Source organism: Antechinus flavipes, chromosome 1 (assembly GCF_016432865.1).
Source record: "Antechinus flavipes isolate AdamAnt ecotype Samford, QLD, Australia chromosome 1, AdamAnt_v2, whole genome shotgun sequence".
NCBI classification, from domain to species: domain Eukaryota; kingdom Metazoa; phylum Chordata; class Mammalia; order Dasyuromorphia; family Dasyuridae; genus Antechinus; species Antechinus flavipes.
Window position 1 is genome coordinate 678,432,436 of NC_067398.1, and position 14,704 is coordinate 678,447,139.

The 14,704-nt window shown below is 35.2% G+C and overlaps 1 protein-coding gene across 3 annotated transcripts in view; it reads right to left on the reverse strand.

Moving 5' to 3' along the window:
- Positions 1-14,704, reverse strand: part of ELAVL1 (ELAV like RNA binding protein 1) — a 69,412-nt gene that overhangs the window by 29,346 nt on the left and 25,362 nt on the right. For all 3 annotated transcript variants that reach the window (XM_051972458.1, XM_051972456.1, XM_051972457.1), the window contains one exon: positions 12,597-12,780. In XM_051972458.1, coding sequence (XP_051828418.1) covers positions 12,597-12,768 — 172 coding nt within the window. In that variant the 5' untranslated portion in view covers positions 12,769-12,780. The remainder of the gene's footprint in view (positions 1-12,596; positions 12,781-14,704) is intronic.

Below are 14,704 nucleotides of genomic sequence, written 5' to 3' on the forward strand. Positions count from 1 at the left end.
GTAGAAAATGGCAAACCACTCCAGTAGTCTTTGCTAAGCAAATCTCATGGATAATTGATCCACAGGGTCACAAAGAGTAGGACACAACTGAATTTAACAAGGGAGTTCTGGAGATGGATTGTATATATGACATTCTGCTGTGGACTACAGCATGACATTGCTCATTTACAAATGAAAAAAATGACTAAGAGACTTTGTGATATCCTTTTGTGTAAATGCTCATAAATATAATGGACCATGTATTGCCTGGGAAAATGGTCTGATAAGTGGTAGGTATCTGCACACACAGAGTTCACTCTTTTGAGTATATTCATTTAATCGAATTTTATTTAGAATTTTAACAAGTGTTAAGCCTTGATTATCATCTTGTGTTTGCATATGATTTGTCTAGTCTTTCCTCACCCAAACTATAAGGAATCAATTCACAGTGAAAATCCAACATATTCTCTTTCTTAAATAGGTTATATCCAAAGGTTCATTTCCAAGTGAGTTCTCTAGAATGCAGAATACATTTTTGTATAGAAATAATGGAAGTTTAGGTTTCAATACAGAAACCAATTTAATAATTTAACCCATCTTTTTGCAGTGGCAAAGAATTATAAATTGAGGGGGTTATCAGCTGGGGAATGGCTGAATAAGTTGTGGTATATGCTGCTATGAAATACTATTGTGTCATAAGATACGACAAACAGCACACTTCCAGAAAAATCTGGTAAGAATTACATGAAGTGAGGCAAAGTGAAATGAACAGAACCAAAAGACCATTGTACACAGTAACAGCAATAAAGTACCATGATCAGGTATGAATGACTTAGCTATATTCTCAGCAACACAATAATCCAAGACAATTCCAAAGGATTTATAATGAAAAATGCTATCTACTCCCAGAGGAAAAACTAATGAGGTCTGAATGAAGATTGAGGCATATTTTTTAAAACTTACTTTATTATTCTTGGTTTTCTTGGTCAGTGTTTTCTTTTGCCATATGGTTAATATGGTAATGTTTTGCATGACTGAACATATATAATCTTTATTACATTGCTTGCCTTTTTAAGAAGGAAGGAAATGATGAAAGGAGAAAATATGAAACTCAACATTTGTGTGTTTTTAAATTTTTGTTTACAGATAATTGAGAAAAAATTAAAAAGTAAATTAAAAAATTAAAAATAATAATTTAGCTGAAGTGAAGTATTAAGACAAAGTCAAAGAAAGATCTCCTATATTCCAAAATATTCATAGCAGCACTTCCTACAATAGGAAATAACTAGAAACAAAATGGATGTCCAATAACTGGAGAATAACTAAATAATATGAATGGAATAATGGAATATTACTGTTCTATAAAGGACAAAAATGAAGAATTCAGAGAAACATGGGAAAACTTATATGAATTTAACCAGATTAGCAATATATGAAATGATTATATAATTTAAATAGGAAAAGAAAATACTAAAATCAAGCAAATGCTGTGTATTTAGAAGCAAATTGGAAACAGGAAGATCTGGGTTCAAATAATATCTTGGATATTTACCAGCTATGCATATGGGAATTGTAGTTGGGGGTGAGGGCAACAAGTCCTTTAGTTTCTCCTAGCCTCAGTTTTCTTATATGTAAAATAGGGATAACAACAGTACTTATCTTATAGGGTTGTTGGGAGGATTAAACAAGAATATATCTATGAAGTGCTTAGAAATCTTAAAAGCACTTTTAACTTGCTATTATTAGATATTATCAAAAGTGATATAAACTATGTGTTTCCTTCTATATCATTCTGATCTCTTGGAACTTTCAGAGATAGAATGTTATCTGACACTTTGCTGGACCTAGGTATTTTCAAAAGTCTTTTCTCTTAAGGGTACTGTCAGAGATTCTAACCTGGACTCATTCACCCTGATTAGTAGTAATATTAGTTGTAATAGTACTACCATCACTACAACTAGTACTACTATTAATCAATCTTGGCCCTGGAAAACAGATGAAGATTGAGGTGTTGAAGAATACAAGAACTTTGGTTTAAAAGACAGAGAAACTTTGGAGCAGAATACTGGAGCAACTGTCATTCACCAAATAGTTTTCTTTAGCTGTTTTTCTTTGTTACAAAGGGAAGCCTCACTGAGATAAGATTATAATATAAAACAAAATTACCAATTAAATTTTGTATTAATCAGTTCTACAGGTATTTATTAAGTACCTACTATATGCCAAGCAATGGGGATACAAGTAAAAAGAATGAAAGAATCCCAACTCTCAAAGAGTTACCCTGTTTTGACAAGTACATATATGTATACAACTTAAACAAAAAGTCAAGAAATACAAATATAGACAAAGTAGTTAAGTACAGTTTGAAAGGCAGAACACTAGAAATTGGAAGGATCAGGAGAGGCTTCATGCAGAAGATGGCACTTAAAATACATTTTAAAAGAAGAGTAGGACTGAGGTGGAGGTAAGAAGAAAGGGCATTCCAAGCATGCAAAATAGCGTAAAATTCAGTCAATTTCCCCCTATGACAAAATGGACTCCAATTTCCAACTGAGAACTCAAAATACTAAGAGTATCTCTCATTCTACTATAGTTCCAGCCTCTAGAAAAGAATCTCCTCTACTGCCAATTGTCTATGATATAGCAATGAGAAGGTAAGCTATTCTTTTCTTCTCTTCCTCAAGATGCCACCAATAGAAGGATGCCCCAAAAGAGTAAAAAAATAGACTTTGGTTCTTAGGATCAGGGGAATGAGTTGCCTTTCTTTGCATGAGGAGGAATGGTGAACAGGAAGAAGAGGAGGAAAAAGTAGTCTGCTAGAGAAGAGAGCTTCTATTGAAGGTTGGCTTGAGATATAATAAGCTGTTCTAACTACAGGTATGGAGATATGGATTCAAGGTATATACCTTCCCTCAACGCCAACTGACATGGAGAATTTGCCTTTCCTCTTCCAAGTCACAGCCATGGGTGATTTGTCTGAGTCCCAAGAAATTCCAGCACTGATACCATAGATCTAATGGACCAACCAAAGCAGAAAAAAAATAACACAGTGGTCTCAAGTGGAAACATTCTATGAGAAAACGATCAAAGAAAGTTCCAGTCAGACTAGGCTTCCCTTCAGGAGGAAAGCATAATGTATAAATAACCTTTTAGAGTGAATAAAGCCACTGAGTGAGGGGGAGAAGGAAAAAAGAGGAAGAAAAGAAGTTAAATCCATGACACTAAGACCTTTCTATGGGCTCTAGGAGAGTTCTTCTAAGGAAAAAATGGGTGAGGTTAGGGGGAATTAATAGAAGGTCTCTGGTTCAAGAAGGGGCAGAAAAAAGCAGTCTCCTAATTCCATATCTCAATCACTTCCACAAAAAGACATGTTCAACCACAACCTATTAAGAAAGAAAAACAATCTCCACACATATGTACAATTTAAGTGTGAATCACAAAGAGTTTTAACCTATTGATCAAATACAAAGTTTTAGAAAAATTGGAATTTTAAGACTGAAAAGGTAAAATGAAGTTGGATTTACTGGGATAATTCAAGTACCACCTATGCTTAAGAAGCATTTTTCTGTTTCATTCTCCAATGCCAAGTTAATTTTCCTCATAAAGAGAATTTACAGGGACAGTTCCAAAACAATTTGGAAATTTCAGGTGTTCACTGTCTAATTACAAATTCATAATCCTCTCCTTAAAATTCCAAAGGTGCAGCTTTTTGGCAAGTAAGTAGAGCTAAGAGGCATAGGGGAGTGAGTGCTAGATCTAGAATCAGTAAGACCAAAGTTCAAATCCAGTCTCAGTCACTTACTAGCTGTGTGACCCTGGAAAAGTCACTTAAATTCTGTGTACCTCAGTTTCCTCAACATATAAAATGGAGTAAAATGAAATTGTACCTGTCTTCCAGGATGGTTTCGAAGATCCAATGAGATAATAATTTAGGGTTAGGGTTAGCCACTTAGCTGGCACACAGTGGGAGCTATATGAATGTTTATTCCCTTCTTTTCTAGAATTGATATGATCACTTTCCAACTAGGAAACACTTTTCCAACTTAGGAAAAAGCTCTTTTCTTTCTCAGAACTGTCTCAAAACACTGTAGATCATTCTCAAATGTTACTTTATGTTAATGAGTTATAGTTGTTTATGTGTGTATACACACATCTGTAATATATGTTTACACACACACATATATATATTTATATGTACTTGTAGCTGAGGGACAATAGAGATGACTTACTTCAATTACCATATTTTACAGATGAGAAAATTGAGATCCAGAGAACAGAAATAACTCACCTACTAATTAGTAACATAGACAAAATTAGAACCCAGAGATCCTGACTCCCAGTCCAAAACCATTAACACCACTATAGAGCAAAATAATACTCTGTTTTTACAAATAAAAACTTGGCAATATATTTTTTCATGATTTTTTTTAAAGTAGTTATCACAGATGTAGAGCTGAAAAGTGAATTCAGAAACAACTTCATTTTGTAGAAGAGGAAGCTGGTGTCTTCAGACATGTCATCTCTAGGTGACAAAGGCATACTCAATAGCACAGACAGGATTCAAAGGGAGACTTTCTGTTTCATGGCACTATACTTTCTCCACAGGGTTTACAATCCAAATAACAGTTCTTAAACCAACCCTGGTACATAAATCAATCTGAATTTTAATTAACAATTTAGCTTATAACTTATATGACCAAGCAGGCAAAAGTCTTGGCTTCTGTTCAGGAAAGGCAGACAAACAGGAAATAAGGACTGTGCAGATGCTACCCAGCCAGAAAGGAAAGCACAACTGCAGTGACAGTAGGCCAGTGTGCTCTAAACAGCTCCTGTGTACATGTTTCAAATACCATTACAGACATCTGATAGACTCTTTGTGTGGGTTTGGGCAGCTTTGGATCCTTTTTTACAAAGTCAATGAAAATGGGACAAAACGGTTCAAAAAGGAGATAGAGGGCAGTCATAGCCTTCCCTATCTCCCTCTCTTCCCAAGCCATCTCCTTGGACACAGATATAGAAGCATACATGCATACCAAATTCTACCAAAACTAAAATTGCACTGGCTGTGTGCACAATGCTTACCAAATATTTGCTAATGTCCTATCAATAATTCAAGTCACTGGTGTTGGTGCTTCCTTATAACTGGACCTTACTTCTCACTTCAAATGAGCCCAATTTTCTTTCCACCAACCTCTAAGTAAAACTTATTATTTCCTTCAGTTATTTAAAAACATTTTGTTGAGAGGGTTCATATTTAACCAGACTATGTAAAGAATCCAAGAGACACCCCTTGCTCCAGAATTACAGCACAAAATCAAGAGCCTTCATGATGAAGTAGAGAAATCTGTATTGTAGCATTATGGTGAACAACAAGATGGTTCAGATCACTGAGTTGCAAAATATGTTCAAACCTTCCCTGTTTGTGATTTTTATTGAACTATGATTTAAGATCCTGTCTAGGACATAATTTTTTGATCTACTGTTTCATAATAATAATTCTAATAAGATATTTACATTGTATTTTATAGTACTCTACAGATTAGGGAATAAGATTGAGGGGAATGAGATGCAAAGAGAAGACCCAGTATAGATAGTATCTAGCTGAGTTATGTTATTTTTACTATAGTTGAGTTTTTAAGCATGTGTGTGTGTGTGTGAGAGAGAAAGAGAGAGAGAGAGAGAGAGAGAGAGAGAGAGAGAGAAAGAATGAGTATGAGATGAACACATCTACATACATACACATATACTACATGTACATTATGTGTACATGTCTTTGAAATAGGTAATGGAACCACAGAATATTAGAATTAGGGGTGCCATTAGGGATTGCCTATTTTAATGACCATATTTTACAGATATGCCATAGCGGAAGCTCAGCCTACCAGAGAAAAGAGCAAGTAAAATAATGGCTAATGCATACTAAAAGAAGCTCCCACATTTTTGAAGGTCTCTTACCTCCTAATAAAGTATATGTTTTAATTAGCTTTGATATAAATAAACACCATTAGATTCATATATGACTAAAAATTAGTCTTAAAAGTTATCAATATAAAAAACAGCTCTCAAAAGTATTAACTACATTTTCTAAACCTGTGTGGTATAGCTAGATTTGGAGTCAAGTGTCAAATCCTAGTTCAGAAATTTGTAATATGTTGTAAATAAAAAGCTATAAAGAAAAAAAAAAGAAACTTGTGATATGACTTTGGGTCATGGTTATTAATCTTTCTGAGTTTTCTTCACTTATAAGAGTAATAATATTTGTACTATCTAGCTCAGAAAGTTACTATAAGGAAAGCATATTGTGAACTTTAAAAGTTGAAGTTGTGAATAATCTCTTCTAAGGTTAGAGCAAAGAAGACTGGATCTTGGGTAAGAAAAAACAATGAATTTAAACACTTAAATAAAATGAATCTTATGGTTACTTTGGTACAATCAGTCTACAATCATACATCTTCTTTGTGTACAAAGCCTCAAATCAACACTCTACCTTTGAAGTAGAGTCCTCTGGCTATTGATCCTAGTCTATGGGAACTCTAAAGAATATTATCAGATTCTTAGATTTTTTCTACTTTATTTTGGATAGTTTATAGATGCTGATTGAGAACATACTACTAAATATTAAAGAATCTGATGTCCAAATTGTTTTTTGTTTAATGAAGTGAGTCAGGCTCAATGACATCACACTCTAAAAAAAAATGTAGCTTATGTTTACATAGTAATATTCTTACGGCTTTCAAAGGCTCTGACCAAATTAGAATTATTTCTTAGTGAAACTGACCTCACCAAGGCCATGACTTATATATACTTCATGCTCACATTCCTTTATAAACCAGAATGAATGAATTCACCAAAAGGTTAAGTATAAATAAAGCCACTAATATAGTGCTCTAAAATTCGTTAATACAAGCAAGAACTGAAATTATATACTAACATGTGAGAAAAGTAAAGAACAAATGTGACATAATGGAATTTCCCTCCATCCTATAAACTTGGAAGTAGCAACTTTGATGTGCTTGGGAAGGACTGGCATGTTGGAATAAGAAAGAGACACAGACTTCTAACACTTACTTCTTACCGGAAATATTAAATTTCATAGTCACATCTCAAGTTTCCAGGAACTAAGTGCATTTATCTAAAGACAGGAACCAATCTGTTCTATTCTAAGCCACAAATAAACCAGAGAGCTAGGAGAGATGGGGAATAGAACTTAAGATACACAAGCAGCCCATATGCACATGCTACTTAAAAAGACATGCTAGCAAAGTATCATTATAATAACTGTTGTATTTAAATAAGGCATGTTATAGAGAGGGAGTGGAAACAGGGAGGAGAGATAGATGGTGCAGTAGACAGAGTGCCAGCCTTGGAGTCACATTACTTCTCTTTTCAAGTTAAAATGGGGCTTACTAGCTGTATAATCCTAAGCAAATCACATAATTGTTTGCCTCAGTTTCCTCATCTGTAAAATGAGCCAGAGAAGGAATGACAAATTTCCCCTGATGGAGTAACAAAGAGTCAGAAAGAACTGAAATATGGCAACATTTAGAGCAATATTTAAAGAAATATATAAATGTATATACAACTCAAACTAAACCTATATATAGGTTTTTGGGTTTTATTTTGGTTTTTTGCTGCATATTCATGTCACGTTCTTCTCAGTCCTTCAAGGCTCTCCTTACCCAGACAACTCAGCTCTTAGGACCAGACATGATTAGAGGAGCTGGATTCAAATCCCAGCTTTGTCACTTATTCATATGACCCTGAGCAAGTCGCTTAACCTTTATAACCTTATTTCACACTCATTCTACTTTCCAATAACTCTGTTACCAAGTTTTTCTTGGTATCAAGCTAAATTTGGGGATTTGCAACTTGCACTTCTTGTTATCAGTTCTGTTTTCAGAGGCTTGATCCTAGGGTTTTCTGTCCACAGAGTTCAATGTTATGTGGATTCCTTCATGTGCCATGGACACAAATCCCTCCTCCATCCTGGCTAACTCACCCCTCTCTTAGATGCTCTTCAATTGTATATGTAGCACTCACAATGGACTATGATACTCTGATCACCTTGCTCTTCCCAAGATTATAAATTTAGGACTGGAAGTTGTGCTTCTCTTCTGTAAGCCAGGGTTGCATTCATTTGCATTTCTGACTGCCATCTCAGGCTAGAAATTTATATTAAATTTTCTTTTCTTTCTTTTTTTAATTAAATTTTCAATCCACTTTCTCAGATAAACTGCTATCTATGACTCTATATGACTCGCCCATTTTATATTTATGTAGTTTATTTTTTTTTAGCTAAAGTGTAGGACTGCACATTTACTCCTTCTTAACTTCATCTTATTTGATTTAGTTCAATGTTCTAGCCAATTAAGTTCTTCTGTATCCTGTATAATTCCTGATGGTAGCTAATCTGGCCAGCTTTCTGGCACCTGCATATTTGCTACATATGTCATTGGTATCTTTATCCAGGTCACTGACACAAATATTCAATAATGCAGGGTCCAGTGCAGATCTCATTACATTCCCCTGGAGACCTCTTGCCAAGTGACATGGAACCATTAATGACTATACAGAGTCAAACAATTCAATACATTCTGAACCTCTCTTACTGTCCAGCTTTCCTCACAAAGATAGTATAGCTAAAATTAAGGTTAACTAAATTTAAAACTAGATTTAATGAAAACATTCCCTTAATTTATCAGTTTAGTAAAACTCTGCCAAAAAGGGACATAAGGCTAGTTTGGCATGACCTGTTCTCCACAAACTTATCTTGGTTCTCTATAAGCATCACTTCCTCTTCTGGACATTTGTCAACTAAAATTTCACCAAAAATAAAAATCAGTCTTAGCAGCCAATAGTTTACAGAATCTATTCTTTTCCCTTTTCTAGTTCTGCTTTCTCTCTCCTGCTCTCTAAGATCTTTCACATATCACCAGCAGTCACTTAACAATCACAATAGCCAGTTCTTCTAGTACCCAAGGATGTAATTCATCTGGGCGGGAATTCATTCAGGGTAGCAAAAAGCACTCTTACTATTTCCTCATTTACCTGAGGTCTCACCCCTCAGTTAGCTAGTTGATTCTTTCATTCTTATTTCAAAGGACTCTCCTTATGAAAGAAAAAAAGACAAAACACAAATACAGCTTGGATTTTCTGCTGCCAGGCACTATCACCATTCTATTCACTCCAGGAAAGGGAGCTATTTCTTTCTCTGATAAAGCTTCCTCAGTTGACTTCTCTAGTCTTAACTTACCCTTTTGTATATCCCTGATATTTTTATGGGATCATTTGAAACTCATAGTCACCCTCTGGTTCTTGATCTTGTTTCCATCCTTTTTAGACATATTTTAAAAACTAATATGGGGTGGGCAGGGGCAGCTAAATGGTACAGTGGATAGAGCACCAGTCCTTTAGTCAGGAGGACCTGAGTTCAAATCCAGTCTCAGACACTTAATACTTCCTAGCTGTGTGACCCTGGGCATGTAACAACCCCAATTGCTTCAGGGGGGGAAAAAAAAAGTTGGTGATGTCCCTGTGCATCCATTCACATCACCCTCTTTAGATGATTTCCATTTTCCATTTTCAATGGAATCTGTGTCTTTCCTTTGGATCTTTGGGATTTCCCTCCTAGGAATTTCCCATTCCTCTTGGGCTGACTTTCCCAGAAGAATGGGAAATGCAGTAGAATTCTGCTTGGCATATCTTTGAATCTTTTCAAATCTGAACCGCCAAATCTAAGGCATATATCAAATAATACCCAGTTCCCTTCTTCTCTACCACAAACTTTAGGAGGGAGTAGTCACCTTCTCAGAAAAGTCCCCATCATTTTTAATCCCAGCCCCCAGATCTTCTCTTTACTAAGAATTAGATCCAGAAACGATTTTCAACTTGTTAATTTCTCAACTTTTTGAAGGATTCTATCATGTGAACATATCAATAAATATTTATTAAGCACTTACTATGTGTCTGGCACTATGCTAAATCCCAGGGAGACAAAAACAAAAAGACAGTTCTTGCCCTGGAAGGGGGGAGAAGGAGGAAGAGGTCTGGGCAAGAAAAAGATAATGTATTAACTATTACCACAGCAAAGCAAGAAGGTGCTAGTTGTTCCACTTTTGGCAGAGAGTGCTTCAGGAAACAATAGGATAAATCAAACACCAATCATACCTTATCACAACTCTGTGCCAAGAATAAGATCTGTTTTCCAAACAATTCTTTCCCCTATGTGTCCCAGATAGTCTGTAGGACATGCTTCTGCTTCCATTCCATTATTCAACTAAATGTTGTCTACTGTGATTTCCTTCTCTAATTCCTGGATTTCCTCACCTCAATATACCTTATTAGTATAAAATTGTACTGCATCCATCCTTTTTAAATATCCCAGAGTTTTTTTGGTGTGTGTGTGTGTGTGTGTGTTTTGTTTTGTTTTTTTTAGAATAAGCTATTTAATTGGTTGGTTAGTTGTTGTCTTTTGTGCTCTAAGACCAAAATAATATCACTGTGTTGAGGTCAATGTACAGTGTATTCAAATGTGGCTGATCAGACCAATATAAGCACAGAAATAGCCCATATGAAGCTGTGAAGGATCATATTGATGACCCAGACAGAGCCAAAGCATAATTATATCACTCCACTAAGCAAGCCTCAATGATATTTATGAAGTTAAATTTGCTTTTCTGAATCAGAACCAATGGTTTTTATACTTGTTGCCTAAATTTGGGGCAACAGTAAGGTTAAGATACGAGACTAGAGCTCTTGTGACTTATTCCTCTCTTAGATTTTTTTTTTCTCTTATGAAGTTCTAGGTATCTTAGGTATTCTTCTTCCTGTCTATTTTCTGTAGTACTTAGCTTAGGGAATATCCATACCTAATTTTCTTCCTCATCCTTTTTATTTTAAAATCTTTTTTTTTTTTTTAATTTCAATTCCAAATTCTTATTCCCTCCACCCCTACCCACCCACAGAAAAGGCAAGAAACAAATTGCCTATTATACATACATTATACAGTCATGCAGAACATATTGTCTCCCTTAACTATATTAAAAATCCTTTTGATTAGATTTACTAGAGATCTAGTTAACAAGTCACTTAACCAAGAACAAGAGGTCTCCTCATCTCTAAAATGAGGATTTGTTTTAACCTATAAGACCCTTTCTTCCAACTTTAAATCTACAATTCAAAGATCCATAGATAAGCCAGTGTTAGACAACTCTGTAAATTCGTGCCCCAAGATAAGAAAGTCTTCCCAAATTGATCTTTCAAATTACTATCTGTATCACTACGTGAGTCTCTCTTTATATTGCTTCCCCTCTCGACATTCCCAAGGCTGGAAAAGACAGCTAGGAATGAGTATGATAAGGGAACTTCCAAGAGTTTTCTCCAAAACTTGGATTTCACTTTCTACCTGAAGACAGACTTTAGTGCTATTGCTCACAGGGGCAAAATAGTTTTATGAAACATGAAAGCAGCCAGGGATAAGAGGAAGAACATCAGAGTAACAAGGTTTCCAAGCCTTTATTAGGACTTGCACTAGCCAAAGAGCAAGATAAGTGGAAGAAAGAAAAGCAAACAGTTTGTTTAGCTAAAGAAAGTTTGAAGTTCTAAGCTCCTACATACACACACTGACATTTTACAAAAATGCTGAAATTTTATTTGTTGCTTTATTCTAAGTTATGCACATTCAACTTTGCTGATAAACTGACCACTCTGCTTCTAAAAGAAGGTATTGATAGGAATACTTAATTTTCAGTGAATGACTGGTTTTTTCTCCCTTTCAAAGAAGTCCTATTTTAAAATAATAGACTCTATTCAAGGAAAGATCCATATGTAAATTACGAAATGCAATGTTTTTGTTCTATATTTAATATAACCTTGATTTCCCTCCAAGATTGAGAATTATTCTCATTATAAGTCTTCAGAGCCACAACCTTCCTAGAAACATGTGCATATTTCTAGTTTGCTCTGGGGCCCAAAAATCACCCAAAGCAACCTTTTTAGCCATAGGCAGGTTGCTCTCATTTTCTCAGCTCACAGAGCAGGACAAAGGGAAAGGACACAAAAACTTCCCATATAAATTTTCTTGTCTAATACCGATACCCTTGTATTGTATTGTAATCATTTTCTCCTTTCTTTCTTTCTTTCTTTTTTTTTTTTTTGGGCTAAGGCAATTGGGGTTAAGTAATTTGTCTAGGGTCACAGAGTTAGGAAGTGTTAAATGCCTGAGATCTGATTTGAACTCATGTTCTCCTAACTTCAGGGCTGGTGCTCTATCCACTGCCTATCTAGCTGCCCCCATTTTCTCCTTTCTTGTAGCTCTCAGAAACCCTTTATTTTTGTGATATCCTTATTTTTGCTCCATATTCTGCAGCCTTTCTTTATGAGTCTGCTGTATCAAGAAGTTAATTTTCCAAATACCTAATAAAAATCAAAGGGAAATAGAATTTGATATTAAAAATAATTTCACTTTATAACCAACCTGCAGCAATGTACTTACTCTGTATGTGGAAGGAGAATGGAGTGTGTGTGTGTGTGTGTGTGTGTGTGTGTGTGTGTGTGTGTGTGTAGGCTGCTTAGTATAACTAAAACAATTTTTCCCCCACAAAATGCCTAATTTTTACCTGCTACTTTATCACGAATAAGTTTTGCAGATTCAACTTCACCAATACTGCTAAACAAACTTCGTAATTCATCCTGTGTCATGTTCTGAGGGAGGTAGTTGACAATTAGATTCGTTCTACCGATATCATCCCTGCAATCTTCAGCCATGTGATCTTCATAACCATTAGACATTTTATAAAATATCTGCAAAGAAAAAAAGATTAAATAAGTTCTGTGAATTTACACTGTAGTATATTAAGACAGTGTACATTTGTACATTTTCACTTAGGAAAAAACATAAATAGATATTCTCCATGAAGTACAAGAACCTTTCTAACATCAAATTGTCTGGAAAGGAATATGCAATGTCTCTAAAGAACCTTCTACATTTTTCCTTTTATCCAATAGCTAAAAATGTCAGTGGCTAGATTAATATTTGTAAAAGAAGCAAAAGCATCATGCAACCAGCCCCCAAATCTCGTCTATCCATTAAATATATTCTTGTACTATCCTTCTACTTCTCTAGTAGACACAGGATAATAATTATGCTAAATTGTAACATTTCTGAGAAGAAGTTTTTCTCCTCTTTCATTCTCAGAAGTCCATTTAAAAATATCAAATCCTGAATGATGAAACTGTTCCCTGAATCTGTGGACTCTGCTCGTTTTGTCGGTTGACATATTTATAGTCAAAATGGAGGAAGACCCTGACAGGTGACAATGTTGGGCCAAAATCCAAGATGATGAAATCTTAGAAAGCTATAAAGTCTTGTACTGGATTCAAAAATTCAGCTTTACAAGTGGCAAATACATTACTAGATAACAGTTGTCTAATATTGGGGGGGAGGAAAGGTTAGCTACTAAATGTCAAACTAAATCTAGGCCATACGATGTTATGGAAGTTAAAAAAAAAAAAAAAAAAAAAAAAAGCTGATGCATCAAGGATTTAAACTACATTAAGAGAAGCATGGCATCCAGATGACAGTCCCTCTGCTCTCAATCCTGATTAGCCTCCATTTGGAGCATAGTATTTAATTCTGGAAATCACATTTTAGGAAAGGCTCTGATAAGCTGAAATGTCCAAAGACAGGTGACCAGGGTGATGGAAATATCAAATTCATTCAATTTTATTTGTGGAAACAGTGGGGGAAGAGGAAGGGAAAGTGGAAAGAACAACAAAAATTTAATGTAGGAGATGGCAATGAGGTAAAGATTGAGAGGCAGAAGTCATGAGATAGGCTAGACTGAACAAAGGCATGGGATGAGAAAGGGAATACTGGAAGCAGCTTTGGTAAAATACAGACTGCATATAGAAAATAATGTAAAATCACTCCAGAAAAATGGTCTGTCATGATAGTCTGTAAATGTCAGAGGAGTGTGCATTTTATTCACTGAAGCTTCTTGAGCAGGGAAGTGACATGGTCTTAAAACTTTTGTTTAGGAAGATCAATTTGACAAACATGTCAAGGATGAATTAGAGAGGAGAAATAGGAGGCAAAAGGGATCAATAGGAGACCACTGTATTAGAGAAAAATAAGAGCTGAATTAAGGTGAAAACTAGAGTGAAAAGAAGGGGATGATATGGGAAATGTGAACCAATAATTGACACAATTTGATAATTGTGATAAAATATAAAGGATGAGGGAGAGGCAAGATGATTCTGAGCCTGCCTTTTTGGAGAATCTTCAACATAAACAGGAAAGTTAGGAAGAGGAATGGATTTTCAGGAAAAGAAGTGCAGAAAGGATAAGAAAAATGAAGACTGAGACACCTCACTGCTAACTGAATAAAATCCAAACTAGCAGACAAGTGGCTAAAAATTCAAATTCAAGGGGATGCCCACCATTTGTGGAATGGCTGAACAAGCTATTGAATATGACTGTAATGGAATATTATTGTGCTATAACATTCCAAACAAAGAGACAACTAGATGGTACAGTAAGCAGAGTACTGGCCCTGGAGGAGGACCTGGGTTCAAATCTGCCCTCAGACATTTAACACTTATTAGCTATGTGTTCCTGGGCAAGTCACTGAACCCCAAATGCCTTGAGATTCAAAAAAAAAAAAAAAAAAAAAAAAGAAAAGAAAAGAAAGAAATGACAAGCATGATGATTTCAGAAAAACCTGGA